This window comes from Sphaerodactylus townsendi, linkage group LG12, assembly GCF_021028975.2.
Source record: "Sphaerodactylus townsendi isolate TG3544 linkage group LG12, MPM_Stown_v2.3, whole genome shotgun sequence".
Lineage (NCBI taxonomy): Eukaryota > Metazoa > Chordata > Lepidosauria > Squamata > Sphaerodactylidae > Sphaerodactylus > Sphaerodactylus townsendi.
This window is the reverse complement of record NC_059436.1, coordinates 31,769,821-31,786,479: the sequence shown is the minus strand read 5'-3', so window position 1 is coordinate 31,786,479 and position 16,659 is coordinate 31,769,821. Positions and strand designations below refer to the sequence as shown.

The window sequence follows — 16,659 nt, the reverse complement described above, 5'->3', positions numbered from 1 at the left end:
ATCCTCCCCGAACGAACGAACAAACAAAATCCCTAAAATCTCACAGGGAAGAATGGAGCTGGGTCAGAAAGGCACCTTCCCTTCCGAAGTGCAGGGCCTGCCTTTCCTCTGCAGCTCACTCTCCCCACCCCATTCTGATAAAGAGTTCGCCCTTCCTCACCTCTCTGCTCCTTGGCCTCTCCACATGGTCCAGGAGAGAGTAGGTGAAGTGGGGCTCATAGATCATCAAGTCCGGACGCTCTATGTCTAGGATCGCCTTGTCCTTGGGGATTGCTGCCAAGTCCTTGTATGCCAGGACTTCATTGTCCATTTTGGCCTGGGGAAACGAGCAAGTCAGAAATGCCAACGGTTGATGCCCCACTCCTTGATTTGCACGAACCAAACAAACTCCATTTTAGAAAGCCACTGTTTTTTTAACAGCATTTCTGGCAGGAGCTCAAATCAGCGTATGTGGGTCTCGTCTCCCCTCTAAATCCTCACAATATCTCTGTGAAGTAACCCAGGCTGAGAGTCCCTGAGCAGCTCAAGGAATGGGTGGGAACCCAACGCCTCGTCTCCCCGTCCAACAGTCTCTCTTTTACCCCTCTGGCTCTCCGGAGGAATGTGTGTGCCATTCAGAAACACTGCCCATACGGTTTCCTTTTCCCACCAAGGAAGGCCATGTTCATTGGTAGATATCTTAGGGAACACAGACACCTTGGGGAAGACTTTCTGCTACCATTCTGAAGCAGGGGCATATTTTCCTCTTGAAAAAGGAACCTACGCACCTGATCCCCCAGTTGTTAAGCTCCGTTTTTGTGGAAACAGAACAGGAGCTGAAGAACATTATGGGCATGGTAAGCACAGATGTGTTCCGCTGAAACTGGGGCGGCTTCAGTACAAGAGAAAGATGCTGGGAATTTCTCTGTGAGGGGATCAGAATGATACTCACCACAATGATGGAGGGTGACCCTGGGACACTGGATCCCCGGGATGAACCAACACTCCCCGGGGAAGTCAATTGCTGCAGAAGACAAAGGGGATACCTTTGGCAAGAGGACTTTGAATAGTACTGAAGGCAACCTCAGCTAAGGAGAAGATGTGCTAGGCAGATGGAGTCAGGCCTTAAGGGGATGGGGGAACTGTGGCATGGCAAGGGACTGAAAACACTGATCACATTCCTGGGGCATCTCACTTGGGAAGTCTCTGCTTCCATGGGCTTGAGCCTGTCAGAAGCACAAAGTGGTCTAGAAACTTGATCTTAAATTATTCAGATGGAAGCCAACAGCGCACTCCTCCACAAGTCACTGAAGGGCATATTGCTTTTTCTACAAGCAATTACTTTTCTACAAGTCTATTGCTTTTTCTACAACAGCCTAACGCAACTGTTCTCCTTGGGAGAAGGAGAAGTGCCAAAGGCATTTCCCGTGAACAGCCAAAACAACCTGCAGAGTCCAAGGCGTTGAAGAAGTCTAAGTTCCCACTTGCAATTTTTCCCCCATCCCCAGAATTTCCCCAGTACGTGCACATGGGGTGCATGAACAACTAGAGTTACTTGACAGTGGGTGTAGCATAATAAACAAAAGGCTCTGTTTTAGATCTTGCTTCTGTAAGCAGCATTAGGGGCCCTCAAGCTAACATGTAGTTCTGTGATTTTTGTAACGGACATTTGCTCTTGTTACAGAATTCAGAGTCTGAAGCTGGGATAAGAAGGGGTGTTTTGCTTTTACCTATAGTAGGTAAGAAATAAGCACGCTTCTTCTTTTTTCTCTAGCAGGGATTAAAGCAGCTCGGTGGAGGGGATTATCAGTGGGCATGATGTGCCCCAAAGGGGAATGCACCCCTGTACTGACGTCTTCCTTCAAACGGAAGCCTCAAAAACCGTGTTTCATTAAACATCCCCTGTCAAGAAGGTTCTTTCCATGGTTATCTGGCCTAGTTCTGATGCCTTTGGAAAGTGCCCCTCCCCCACCTTCCCACAGCACCTTGGTGCTTCTGTATACCACCTGGGTTTCCCTCAAATTTTCTGCAGATTTTCCCCCAAACCTGATGTGCTACAATGTTTCCCCCCACCTTGGTTTTATTTGTTTAAATTGGTTTTATGCTATTGATAGTTTTTTAAAGAAATTTCTCTCTTCTATGTTGTTAAATGGCTTTATGATGCTGAAAGGTTTGTAGGTAATTTTAAAAAAAATCTTGTTTCACGTATGTTCCTGTTGCTGTACTGGCGTTTAAACTGTTTCAAGATATTACTGCTCATGGATCGTTTCTTGTTGATAATGTTATTGTCAGCCAACTTGGGAATCAACAGAAGGATATAGGGCGTGAATATTGCAAATAAATACACTGATGAAAAACCATCCTTTCAAAAAATAGAATTACATGCATGGGTGGATCTGCCAGAGGGACATGGGGAGTCACACGTCCCTGGGCGCACACCATATAATCACGTGGGGGGGTGTTGGGCCGGGGCCACACTTGCTGGCTCCGGGCGGTAGACCTGGTCGCCTGTAACTCTTGGCCATTAGGATTGGCAGGAGATCGGGCTTGATCTCTCTCCCCCCACCCCTTGAGCATATCTAGGGGAGAAAATGGAGCCTTGGGTGGGGTGGGGTAGAGAACTCAGATTTTTGTCCCAGGCTCCATTTCCCCTAGATACGCCTCTGATTACACGTAACACATAGTTCTGCCAAGTTACTCTTTGCCCCAATTCCTATCCTTTGCAGTATAGATGAAGCAGTGCTGAACTGCCTTCACAAGCTGTTGTAATGATTACTGAGGTGATGTATGCTCAGTGTGCAAATACTAACTCCAACTGGGTGAGAAGCAAAGAGCTAGTGGAGATTTTCCACAAGTGACACCACCTTCAAAATGTCCATCACATGTATTGCAGGCCAAACCGTATCATTCGAGCATCTCCTCCCACTTTGGTTAATGCCCCTTATCTCCCTTCACGTGCTATGCGTCTCCCAAATCAGTTTGCAGGTGAAACACCAAAATGTAGGAATGCAATTGTAAACCCCCCTTCCTGTTTAACCATCAGCTGCTTTTAAAAAGTATGCACGCATTTAACGCCACATCTCTGTCTTTCACATTAACCAGCACCAACAGTGAAAATAGTTTTGTTGGCATGCACGGAATCTGTCATATCCAGCAGCCCTCTCAAGAGAATGGAATTGGAGAGAGCAGACTTGATTGTGTCAAGCTGGGCAAAGGCTTCCAGTGTGCTGAGAGCCAATTCCTTTCAACAGAGACAGGGAGTTCAAGTTTCGTCTCTCACACTGGCTGGCACTCTTAACCAAAGTTTCTGTGAAGATGCAGTGGGCCAAGCTGTTTTCTGGAGCCTTCTTTCTTGCTGTTGAGCTATGGGGATCTTCCCATAGCAGGAGCGTACCATCCAGGGGAATACATGGGGTCAAATGTCTCCGGGCTGCAACCATTTAGTCATGTGGGGGGCAGAAAATTTCCCCCTGCACCCCGCTTCCTTCCCCCGGGGTCCATACACTGATTTCAAGACCTGGTGCAAAAAAAATTGTTTGGTTGTATTGGGGGAGGGGAGCTGTCCACACCGGGGGGAGGGGGGGGCAGAAAACTCAGATTTTTCACCAGGCTACATTTTCCCTAGATACGCCTCTGTCCCATAGTGTCAGAGTACTGATATTGACTAGCAAAGACATTTCCTATTATCCACAGTGGGAAAGGAACTGGAACCAACTCAAAATGTCAACTTGGTGAGTAAAAAGGACTTTGAATTTTACCTGGTGCAAGACCACTCGTGGTATGTTCTATTTTAGGTGTAAGCATTTAATTTGCCTTAATTAATGCTCTCTGGGAATAGACATTAAAATGCGATGATATAAAAAAAGAATTGTGGGGCATTGCTAACTATTTTAGGCCAGCAAGCTCACATCTGAATGATCAAATCCAAACTTTAAAAAAGAAAGAAAAGAACATAAAGGGTGAATCATAGTAGAGCTCCTTTGTCTCAAAGCTCACAAAATACTGGACACTTCCGAAGAAGATGGCGCTTTAACTGGTTTATGCCACACATTACTAAAAGAGGCAATTTGCTGGCATAAGAGCAGGCAGAGTCTGACTCTAGTCTCCCCAGGAGTTCTGGGGACCTTCAATTTGACAAGTGAATTAGTTGGGGATCATGAATAAACCCACTAATTCTGAAAATATCCAGGATCAGTAGGTGTAAGTTGGCCTTTCGACTTTAGAAGTACCCCCCTACCTCTCCATTCTCTTTCTTTTCTCTTCAGTTTCATTTTCTTTTTTAACAATAAAAAATTTTTTTGTAACTCTCTATGGAAATTAAAAATTATATTTTAAAAAGCTCACAAAATGCCATACGTCTTACAGATGATCACTGACATTCGCTTTAACAGGACATCTTAAAGATTAACAAATGCACTGTGGAACAAACTTCTGTCCCTCCCTCTGCCCACTGAATACAACCTTTCATGCATCAGACCAAGCAGGCTCTGAGTCCCAAAGGCTTTTGTTACAAAAACGCTCCTTGCCTTTAAGGTGACCCTTTGTTGCTTTGGCTGCAGAAGCTGAGCATGGTTTTCCCCTTGGTAATTTTCCATTTTAATCTAGTTTTGCTTTTACATACAATGATCATTCATCTCCTTAGAGCACCGACTCTAAATGGCACTCTGATTCAAATCTGGTATTGGAGAAGCGGCTCCCCTGGTTCTATAAGAGCCCTCGTGTACACTCACTGCCTTCCCACAGACATTTAAAATAAATGAAGACTGTTAACAATAGATGTCAAATTCTCACTCTCCAGTACTCTACAGCAAGCTTTGCTTCATTCCTCCAGCTGGGTTTGGGGGTGTTTCTGTTTTTTGCTTCCCTTGTTTTCCTTTGGTGATGATTAATCTTGCGACAAAGACAAAATTCCCTGTGCTCCCTCTTTGTGACCCCCTGAATATGGACTTTAATAGAAATCTGTGTGGGGTTACAGGAAAGTGATAACCAAGGGTTTTTCCGGGGGTGGGCAATATTCTCTCAACGTTTGTTTTTTTAAAAATACATCTGCAGTGCCCAAAAGGAATAAATCTGTTTCCTCCCCAGCCTCAACAAGCTCTGTGATCGCCTCTTTTTCTCACAGGCATGGGACCGGATCTGCAGATTTTGAAAGACATCTTGCTAAAGCTAAGGGTATCAGTGTTACAGCTCACCTCTCCTTAGATTTGTCCCAGATTTTTAAAATAGCTGGCCAGATCTTCCATAACTATATTTGGGAAGATTGGGCACGGCATTGTTTGGCACTGTTCCGGCAATCAACAGGATTCCTGTACTTTACTTGGAGGTGGTTTACAGAGTCAGGGACTGGTGGGGTTTTCACTTACAAATTGTTGACTTGTGCAGTCTTTTCAGTTATTGCATATGTTTTTTAAATACTGCTTTCTGCTTTACTATTTCAATATATAGTGACTATTTTTTCTACTGAGGATAAGATATTAAGGTGGCATGACAAATCCAAAAGTGTGGTAACTGAGTTTTAATAGCTTGGTTAATTAACTTGACCTGCTCCATTCGGCTTATAGCCCCAACTCCCCCATCCCTCCAATTGGGCTTAAGATGTAGTATCAGTCAAGTGTAAAATATATGCGCTTTACTATTTTGATCTCTTTTGCCATTTTTAGAAGATCCCTGCTTTTGTACTCTTGAAATGACCTGGCAATTCTAATTTTGATTCGATAATAAATTGTTTTTAAATATTTTGTATCTTTGGGAGTCTAGGGTTACCAACCCCCAGGCAACTCATGGAGATCGACCAGAATTATGCCTGATCTCCAGACTACAGAAATCAATTTTAATAGACTTGATTGATTACCCTTCAAATGTTTCCAGTCCCTCAGAACTGCATATAACATTAATTCCACTTTTTAAACTTAATGAATGCTAGCGTTTATTCCACTCTCTAGCAACTGTTGAAAATTTTCACTCTTATGGGAGTCTTATTCTGGTTATCACAAAATGTTAAAGTTCCATCCAGATTTCAAAGTTGTCATTGGGATTTCAAAGTATAAATGCATAACTCTTTTTAATAAATGCAAATACTGATAATGAATTTCAAATTTAATAATGATATGATTGCAGAAAAAATTGGGTAAATGTAAGATTTTTTTAAATCTTAAGATTGTACATTATGTCCCTTTAGTGTAACTGATCATCAGTGCAGATCCATCCACTGTGTCTTTGTTTATTTATTATCTTTTCCCTTGTGTTGTTGTTGTTGTTGCTTTAATGTTTTTTGAAAAATTAATAGATTTTATTTAAAAATAAATAAAATGTCCACTCTCCAAATATCATTTCTATCCCACCTGGAACAGCACGGATTGATAATGAGGCAAGGGAACCCTACTGAACACTGTTCCCGAGATCTGCACCCCCATTCCACCCAATTACCTTCTGTAACTTTTCCATTCAGCTTCAAGGTTCAGCTGGTTCACGAGCCCTGTGGGGGTGACAGGAGACAGGAAGAGATCAGACTGGCCCCTCGGGGTCTGTGTGAGCAGCTCAGGTGGAGGAAACGATGGGGCAAATGCTTGGGTCAATCTCCCCCAGAATGCCCAGAGGTCTCCGTCTTCTCTCCCCTTGACTGGGAGTCTCTGGCAGAGCTGGATTTACAGTTTAGGACCTCAGATGACCAGAGGCCTCTAAATACAAATAAATAAACAAATCACTAAATTGTAATTTTGGGGGGGAATGTTATGGGACCTCTGGTCTCAATCTGCGCCAGTCTCTAGAAAACTGCATCTTCTCCCAGTTTCTCTTCCCCCACATAAAAGTCTTGAAGTGGGCTGCTGCTTCTGCGTCTTACTTGCCCAACAATAAAATGTGAAGAGCAGTGGCTCATCCTACCTATAGGGTTATTATAGGGGCAACCAAGAGAAAAGCTGAAAGGATTTTGTACATTAAAAGTGCTGGATAAATGATTAATGAGTTCTATAGCCCCCCACCCCCTTCAGGCTACTACCATCTGGAAAATACTGCATTCCTAACCATGATGAATATTTAAAAAGGCCTCCAAGGACCACTGTGGATTGTTTTTGCAACATATCTAGGGGGAAAAAAGAATTTTCTGGGTTTCCTAACAACGGACAGGTTCCTTGGGGCCACATTTCCCCTGCCCACCACATAGATTCCTCATTTTTATGCCCTTTAACTCCTTTGCTTAATTACATATTAAAATATTATTTAGATTTGTAGTTCCTCAGGAGATAGAGGTGGGGACTGCCTTTGTCACGTCTGTTGCTGCAAAATGTGCATGGCACTAAACGAACAAATCAAACCAAGAATTATGCAGGCAGCCAATATTTCTGATTCGAATGTACTGAGTAACCGCTACAGTAATAAGGGGTCAGTGACTTTGCAAAAATTTTAAAGGAAAATTATTAATGGTAACCACATAACTGGGTTGACAGCTGGAAAGTGGGAGGCACTACTTCACACTCCCTGATGGTGGCAGCACTGAACACTGTCAAGAAGAGGAAACTGGGACAAGGCTGACTGTGGACTTGCCCGCGTCACATTGAAGGGAAAGCTCTTACAATGCAGCAGGGTCATCTCCATGAATTGGGCCCCTAGCTGGATCACCCAAGATGATATCCCTTGCTATAAAAGTATGCATGAGGTAGAAAATGTTAACAGAGAGAAATTTTCTTTCTTTCTCACAATACTAGAACCAGGGGGGAATACATTGAAAATGCTGGGGGGAAGAATTAGGACTAATAAAAGGAAACACTTCTTCACGCAACGTGTGATTGGTGTTTGGAATATGCTGCCACAGGAGGTGGTGATGGCCACTAACCTGGATAGCTTTAAAAGGGGCTGGGACAGATTTAAAAGGGGATGGGACAGAAACCCATCTGGCAGACGATACAGGGCCCTCAGAACTAGGACAAAGAGGCTTAGAGACAGCTTCTACTCTAGAGCTGTGGCTATGCTAAACTCCGCTGCTTCATATTGATGTATTTGGGGCTGTGTAGGGATGGGTGGAGGAAGGGGAAAGTGAGGATGATGTATGAGTCTGAAATTGTGTGCATCGAGGAATGTATGAGTGCATCGAGGATGCACTCATTGTGTGCATCGAGGATGTATGAGTCTGAAATTGTGTGCTTCGAGGAATGCTGCTGTAAATTTCGTTGTGCGTGCACAATGACAATAAAAATGCTTATGCTTATGCTTTTATGGAGGAGAAGTCGATGTATGGCTACCAATCTTGATCCTCCTTGATCTGAGATTGCAAATGCCTTAGCAGACCAGGTGCTCGGGAGCAGCAGCAGCAGCAGAAGGCCATTGCTTTCACATCCTGCCTGTGAGCTCCCAAAGGTGCCTGGTGGGCCACTGCGAGTAGCAGAGTGCTGGACTAGATGGACTCTGGTCTGATACAGCAGGCTCTTTTTTATGTTCTCAGGTAAGTATGAAGTTTGGCTCCTGAGGGATTGTCTCCACACAAAAGGCATCATTAGCCACATCCCAATGGATTTGTCCTTCTGGGTCCAGCCAGACTGGCTACCCAGTGGTGCTGAACACTAGATGCCAATGGTTTCTTGAGACCCCAATTTACCCTCTAATATGGGATAAGAAGAAACACCATAGTAGCTCAACTGGGAAAGCTTATCAAGATAGATGGGGGGGAGTAGACATTGAGGCTGGTTCTCTGGCCAAGCCCCCCCTCCCCCAGTAGTTGCCTGGTGCGACACAATTAAGAAAGCACACAAATGAGCCATATCGGGCTCAGTTTGCTCCCAGCCATAAGTGAAACGAGAGGGGGCATCTCCTCTTGCACCCACACTGCACTGGCTGGGTCCAAGGCAAGACTGTATGATTGCCAGCGGGTGGCAGTGGAGGCCTAGGAGGTGATGGGAGTTATCATGCATGGATGGCAAAATACTTTGAATGGATCCCGGGGAACATGAATGACCAAGGTAGCCCCCAGTTTACACTTACACACGTTCTACTTGCTGTCAATGCCTCAGATTGAGGAAAGTACCACCTTTGTGGACTTTGTCCTCTCTGCACAGGGCTTTGATGAGACTGGAAGGCACATCCACAACTCCCTCTTCAGGGGGCCTTGGGAGAAAGAGGTTGGAGAGCTTAGGCTGGTCAGATCTCTGATCTGTAGAGATGAAGCTAGGATGTGAAGGGTGTCCACATGGAGACAGTGAATGTGGATTACCTTAGGCTTAGGCTAGCAATGGCTGTGTGCACATACCTGTTCACCTGGCTTCCACATCTCTCCAGGCTGGCTGGGATTTGGATAAGGAGCTCCTTGGAAAAAGAGAAAGGGGACAACTGAGCCTCTTACATCATAGCTGCATGAAACTCTTCTGTCCCCCACTCCATCCCCTCTGACCCACTTCATAGCCTGCAAGCAAACAGCTGCTGTTGGGCTCCCAGGACTGCTGTCCAAGAAGGAAACTTCTTTCAGGCTATAATCTAAAGCAGCAATCCCCAGTGTGGCACCTACTGGCTGCCCCACTCCCTGACCTCTTCTGTCCTCTGCTATACCTTTTCAGGTTCCTTTCATTTATCCTCCTCCCTCTTTCACATGCCCTCCTTTTCTGCTCTCTTCTTTGTCTCATTTGCCATTCCTTCCTTCCCCTTTCCCCGCCCTCTTTTGTCTCCTCAGTCTGTCCCCACTCTGCGAAGACCCTGAGGTGTGCTGAAGGAGAGAGGTTGTGGTGGTGGCAATAGGACTGGCTGGGGGTGGGGATGAGAAACCGGGCTCCAGTGAAGTCCTGGCAATAATTGCAGTTATCCGGGCAATGGGCCCCTGAGCTTGTGGCGACGTTCTGTTCGTCTTTGTTAGGGGCATACATTTGCTTGAAACTATTTTGCCACAGCAGCTACATAGCCAGCTGCAAGGAAGGCAGGGATTGCACTTAGTTTCTTCTATAAAGTCCAGAGGTTCAAACTCTGAAAGTGTGGGTCATTTTTAGGAAATGGAACAACTCCTGTGTTACCCATAAGACTGACACTTGGATTGTGGCCCAGTTTTTTGCAGGCAAGAGTAGGTTTCATTTGATGTATGAAGATCCCCCCCCCCTCCTCTTTTTACAGGCCACATTTGGAAACAGATCTGGTGCCTTCCTAGAGAAAAATCCTAGAGCTGTAACAACGCTAGGAATACAGAAAGAAAACCAGCAAGGAATCCCTAAAGAGTAACAGATTTATTGTGGCAAATACTGTTGTGAATTTTATAAAAGTTCAACTTGACAAAGCGTTGGGTTCATTGAAGTTTCTGCCATAATAAATCTGTCGGTGTGTAAGGTGACCGGAGTCTTGGTTGCTTTTTTGCAACCCAACTAGCAGTGTAATTTATCACTTTGGATACTGTCCTTGAAAACATGTACAAGCCAAGAGCCCCAAGAAAGAGTCAGGATATCCTTACAAAGTTTTTTACACCTCCCCCTCCCACATCTCAGCTGCTCCATGTTCCAATCTTTGGGGCTCAATGGAGCTCTTTGCTTGACCTTGAGGGGTGGGGGTTGTGAATAAGGACGTTGGAATCCCCCATGGAAGATGCTGGACAGGCATATGCCATTCATCTGGTCCTGAAAGCCTTGTCTGTGTGCAGCAGCGGAGCAGGCAGGGAGCATGAAGGGCAGCGGATAAGGCTGCATTGTGCACACGGGAAGGCTGAGCACTCAGCTCTAGCGGCACAGGATCCATGAGCTCAGAATTTCCAGACCCTGCGCTGCACACAAAGCCAGGGGTGGACTGCTTGAAAAGGGTGGGCACGTCACACCTCCTGCTGTCCTCAAAGAGGAGTCACGGAGCAGCTTCTCATGGGAACCTCAAGTTCTAGCTGTCTAGCTACTGCTTGCAGCAAATTTACCGGCTCCAGTTTTGTTCAAGAGAGGGGCCCAGTTAATGACAAGATGCTGTCTACATTCCTCACCTTAGATGATCAACCATAAGCCAACTGGTACTCTCCCTTGCAGTCACAGAATGCAGGCTGCTTCTCCAAGCAGCAGTAATGCTTCTGTGAAAAGGCAACCCAGAGAGGCCAAACATCACAAGCCCCAGCCCCGCTCTGGTGGAAACAATTCTCCTTTGATCACTCCTCATCCGAACACACTAAGACGATGGGAGCAGGCCGGCCAACAGCACCTCATGCCAGCCCCCAGTCAGTTAGCTAGCCCCACACAACCTCTACCCTATTCCCAGTCCTAGACAAAATTGCTTCTTTCAGCGATACTTCTTGCTGCCCTGCCTGAGTTGGGATCAGAAGTGCCCTTTGAGCCACTGTGGGTGAATCCACTCGTGTTTGCTGTAATAAACTGGCCCAAGTTAATTTATTTATTCAGAAATACACCCAGGTTTTCTACTACAAGAATGGTACCTAAGGCGTGCATGGAAGACACAAAGAGACTAGGACACAGAGTAGGACTCAGAGACTAGGACATGGAGTAATGGATTCAAGGTGAAGGAAAAGAGATTCCACCTAAACATTAGGAAGAACTTCCTGACCGTCAGGGCTGTTCGACAGTGGAATTCACTGCTTTGAAGAGTGGTGGAGTCTCCTTCTTTGGAGGTTTTTAAACAGAGGCTGGATAAACATATGCCGAGAGTGCTTTGATTGCGTGTTCCTGCATCGCAGGGGGTTGGACTTGATGACCCTTGTGGTCTCTTCCAACTCCATGATTCTATGACACATCTTAGAGGGGAATTTTGCAGCAGAAATTATAGACCGGAGGGGAAGTGGGATACAGGAAGTGGTGAGGAAATGAAAAGGAGCTTCCCAAAATGGTTCTCAGGTCAGTCGAAGTTTGTTGTGAGGGGGGAAGGGCAAGGAGATTGTAAGCCCCTTTGAGTCTCCTACAAGGAGAGAAAGGGGGGATATAAATCCAAACTCTTCTTCTTCTCCTTGAAACTGTTGATCGTCATTAATTTTATACTATTTGTATTTTGATTTAATGTGTCTCACTATGAGACTGTTGCTAATAATTTGTTTGTCATTGTAGGTTTTTTGTCCATTTTTTCTTTTTGTACATTTGATTGTATTTGGCCCAATGGGCTCCTTTTCTCTTATGGTATTATTCTGTATGATGCCAATAAATGCTTTCGTTTTGTTTATTATGACAGCCGCCTTCAGGTGTCATGGGAGCAGCTATCGGTAGGCTCACACATCCACGCTGATCCCTGGTTTGCAACACCCGGTTGTGAGTCACAGGTGTCAAAGTCATTTCTCTCCACTAACATCACGGTAAAAACAATTCCTTAATTTTAAGAGAGGCAGTCCAGGGGTGAGCTGAGCAAAGAATATACTGGTGTGCATCATTCCAAGTTACATTTTTAAATGTTTTAAACTTCATTTATATACCATCTTTCTTCCCAGTGGGGATTTATAGCGGCTTACTCCGTTCTCTCCTCCGTTTTATTTCCACAAGAATTCTGTGATGCAGGACAGGTCGAGAGGGCATGGCCGGCCCAAAATCCCCCAGCAAGCTTCCACAGCAGAACTTCAAATCTCGATCTCCTAGATCCTCTTTTGACACTCTAACCACTGCACCACACTGCCTCTTGCGGGGTTCGCCTTTGCAAGGTGATTTTATTTTGAAATCGGTGTTATTTTTCAGCAATGGCATCATGAACACCGTTGAGTATTGTAAGCAAAAAATTAAAAGGGATTTTTAAAAAAGGGGTTCACTGCCCCCCCCCCCCGCCCCCAGGAGCTTACAATCAACATGTCACCATGGGCGAAGGGAGGGGAAAGAAAGGCTAAGGAGGGATCGATGCCGTGACATTGTTTCAGCTGGGGACATATGGATGGAGGATGTTGCTGCCAGAGGGAGGCAAGGCAGCGGCACAAGACAGACACAGGCGACTGACGCACGCGCGGCGGCGGGTCACCCGAGGGCAGCGAGAGAGGTCCAGCCTGGCTGGGGAGTGCAGAGGGACAGCAACCCTGCCTGGCTTCCTGAGAGCGGCTTGCAGCGCAGCAACTCCCTCCTGTCCTGTCCCGTCCTCTTTCCCTCCTCCTCCTCCTCCTCCCGTTTCAATTCCTCGCTTATCTGGAGCGCGCAGAAAGAGGGACCTCGCCCGAATCAGCAGCCAGCAGCCCGCCTCTCCATAGCAACCTCCAATCTCCCCGGACCATTCCAGCAACGCCGATTTGACCCAGGAGGCCGCGAGCCCGGCGACCACGTGAGCTGCCTGCAGCAGATAAGGGCCCGGCCAGCACGTTGGCCGCCCTTCCAGCCGCCGGAAGGAATGCGCTCCGGCCACACGCCCCGGCCGGCCGAAAGGACAGCCAAGCCAGCACAGAGCCAGGGCCAGCCTCGCCCAATAGTCCGCCCCGCGCGCCCTTCCTCTGAGAAAGAATCCGGCTCTCGAAACCCCTTCCAAACACGCCGCCTTCGAGCATTTCCAGCGCGGGAGGGGGGGCACGTTTGTGTGTTGCAGGAAGGGGAGACATCAACGCCACGGCTCCACCCCCCACAACACCTCTAACCCCTCTTTTGCGCCGCAAGGGCGTGCCTTTAAGCATGCGGCACGTTCACACAGTTTTAATCCAGCGCAAACTTTTGGGGAGCTCTCTATGCTATGGCCTTTGAAAGGTCACGCCGGAATGGAAATGCCACAAGAACAGGCTCTAGTTCCCTTGTGCTGCTGCGGAAGGCCACTGTTCCCCCTCTGGAATGCCCCTTTCTCTCCCCCCACATCTGGGGTGGGGGGGGGGAGTGTCTCAGCTGGGTCTGAGCCAGACAAAGGCAGGCCAGTCTGCAAGCAAGCAGGCTGCCGCCTTGGCGCTCTCCCTCCTGCCTGGCTCAAACCTGGTAGCCAAGAGCACTGCTGGGAGAAGCACCTTTGGGGCTGCCGCTCCTACACCTGCTGGCTCCCTGGAGTCCCGTGAAGTCTTCGGGCACAGACCGGTGCTTTCTAAGGGCTGGGCAGAGGGTGGCTCAAATGCCAGAGAGCTACCAATAACTAGGGGCCACCCATTCAGTGGGTGATGCATGCCTAGCCAGACAGCTCTGGGGTGGGGGTGGGGGGCACAGAAGAGCCCTGCAGGGGTGTGTGTGCGTGGGAGAGAAGCGGCACCCTCAACTCACAAACAACCATCGAGGCATGGAAAAGGAAATCAGCCTGCCCCAAAGGACACCGCTTCCCCGCCTGCCCTGCTGCGCCCTCACTTTCCGTTTGTTCTTTCCCCTAATTCTCCTCCCCTCCCTGCGATGTTTCTGGTGTCATTACCAGGTTTCTATGGAAAACTCGCTGATGGTGTCAGAAACCAGGCTGGGTCACAAGTTCCAGAAACAGAGACAAAATTCAGCCCGGCAGCCTCGTGGGGGCTGGCTCTGCTTGCACAGGAAAAGCCAGAGAGCTGCAGCCCCAGTGAACTTGCTGTGCTCAGCACATGGCTGGAAACAGGGAGGGGGGCAGGTGGCTTCCCCAGTAGCTCCCGGTCCCTGTAGCAAACAGATGCAGCGTCTCCTGCCAAATGCACACAAAACGGAAATATCCTCCCTTGACAGAGATGTAGAGAGAATTTATGGAATGTGGTCGTCCCAGAGCAGATGTGGCTCAGGGCCTCCCCCAGATTCTCAGTCTGCTTGGGATGAATGAAGTCCTCCCCTGCATTCATTTTGTGCCCAGGTACAGGGCTGATCCAAGATTCTTGAAGTGTGGCTTACTGACAAAGTCCTAACTTGAAATGGCCAGCCCAGGATCACTGAAAAAGGCCCAGGTCGGGGAGAATCAACACTCCACCTCCTGATACTTAATTTACTCCTGCCACATCACCAGGGGTGAGGGTCTTCATTCCTTTCATATTTGCCAATGTATACCAGCTCAGAGATTGAATGCCTTTGGGTCCATTTCCCCACATTGTACGTGGTTGAAGAACCTAATAGAGATAGTAAAATAGACATGTCCGTTTGCGAGGCATAGTAAGAGGCAGTGGCGTAGCTACCATGGGATGGGGACAAATGCCCCGGGCGGGCACCCGTTTGGTCACGTGGGGGGCGGAAAATCAGTCACACACCCACATCAGTCCTATGACTATGAATGGGTGTGGAAGCTGGATAATGAAGAAAGCTGACAGGAAGAAAGGAAATGTGTTGGAGAAAAGTGTTATGGATACCACGGATCATCAAAAAACAGGAAAGTGGGTCCTAGATCAAATCAAACATGAACCTTAGAACCTAACATGGTTGCACAGAGGATGTTATACTTTGGCCACATAATGAGAAGACATGAGTCACTGGAAAAGACAATGATGCTAGAAAAAATTGAAAGCAGCAGGAAGAGGAAGACCCAACGTGAGATGGATTGATTCCATAAAGAAAGCCATGGCCCTTGGTTTTCAAGACAAGATGTTTGGGAGGACACTGATTCATAGGGTCACCATGAGTTGGAAGTGACTTGATGACACTCACACATATGGCAAGTGACTGCTGCACTAAAAGAACTGTGGACGTAGCAAAGTTTTTGGCAACAGCTTTATAGACAACTGCGCACTCCTCTTAAGAACCTTTTCTATTGTTGTTATTGTCAGTCTGATTGTTGTTTTATCCTACGCCTAATAAAGGTAACAAATGAAGTGCTATACCCCTCAAGACCCATTCTCCAATATCATATATGGAAACTCCTACCAGGCAGTAATGCCCTGTCACAATTCATATCACCCACCCTAAGTAGGAGAAGGTCACCAACATGGGGCTTCTCTGCACATGTCCATTCCCGCCTATCATTTCTGCACAGGGGCAAAGAATCTTGTTGGCCATAATCCAAGACAGGTGTGCCTTCTAAATGTGCAAAGGACAATGACCACTCTGTGACACCACCAACTGCACAGGCCGCAGGAGCGGATGAGATATCTGAAGAGGCGGTGGAGGACCACAAGGTGAGGAGACAGCAGAGAGTCAGAGCATCTCCTCCCTGCCTTTCTCCTGCTGTGCTATTTATTACATGGTGATGGCGAGCCAAATCAGGCCACAGTCTGAGTGGGAAAGTGTTGCATAGGTCCTGTAGCACGTCCTCATATTTAGGAAGGCACACTTGCCAGAAAGGTTGGCATAGGTATCCCATCAATGCACGTGTAACATGAAAAGAAGCATTTCGGTGCAAGACCACCAACGACCTAGTTTAAAACAGGTGGGAACATGATGCGGCCACCTTGTTGATGGTGAGGGTCTGGACATGAGATCAATCTGGGACACCCCCCACTCCCCAGATATGCCACCTTGCCTTCCATTATGGGAGTAAACAGATGGGATGAATAGAAAACAAATAAATAACACTTGCTGAAGAGAGGAAGTTGCCTCATGCCTAATAAAAACAAATAATAATTTTAAAAATAGACAGCAATTCTGCAGTGAACTGATTGCACAAAGGCAGAAGGGACTGAATGAAAAAACAAACTTATCACTGATTCCAAAGAGGGTTATTGTTTTATACTGACAATAACCTTGGGGGGAAACAGAGTCTTGCACCACATAAACATGGGTCCCTTTGAGAAGTCTGTATTGATCCCACGGCTCAAATCCACAAGTTTTCATGGTTTTGCAAGAGGCAGGCTCAAGAAACCCCCTCCTCCCCCTCCCTGTCGCCCCCCCCCCCAATCCATTAGAGACAATGACGTCTTAATGTGGCAGCTAATGGCATGGAAACAACCATACAGAGGAGGAAGAATGCGACCAGGCTCCT

General features: G+C 47.0%; 1 protein-coding gene across 6 annotated transcripts in view; it reads right to left on the bottom strand.

Moving 5' to 3' along the window:
- The window catches only part of DMTN (dematin actin binding protein), a 40,562-nt gene that overhangs the window by 10,675 nt on the left and 13,228 nt on the right, over window positions 1-16,659 (bottom strand). For 5 of the 6 annotated variants that reach the window (XM_048512943.1, XM_048512942.1, XM_048512944.1 and 2 more), the window contains exons 2-5: window positions 9,218-9,273; window positions 6,406-6,454; window positions 932-1,003; window positions 161-316 (exon numbers count right to left, since the gene is read on the bottom strand). In XM_048512943.1, coding sequence (XP_048368900.1) covers window positions 161-316; window positions 932-1,003; window positions 6,406-6,423 — 246 coding nt within the window. In that variant the 5' untranslated portion in view covers window positions 6,424-6,454; window positions 9,218-9,273. The remainder of the gene's footprint in view (window positions 1-160; window positions 317-931; window positions 1,004-6,405; window positions 6,455-9,217; window positions 9,274-16,659) is intronic. The other variant, XM_048512946.1, reaches the window with a different exon arrangement.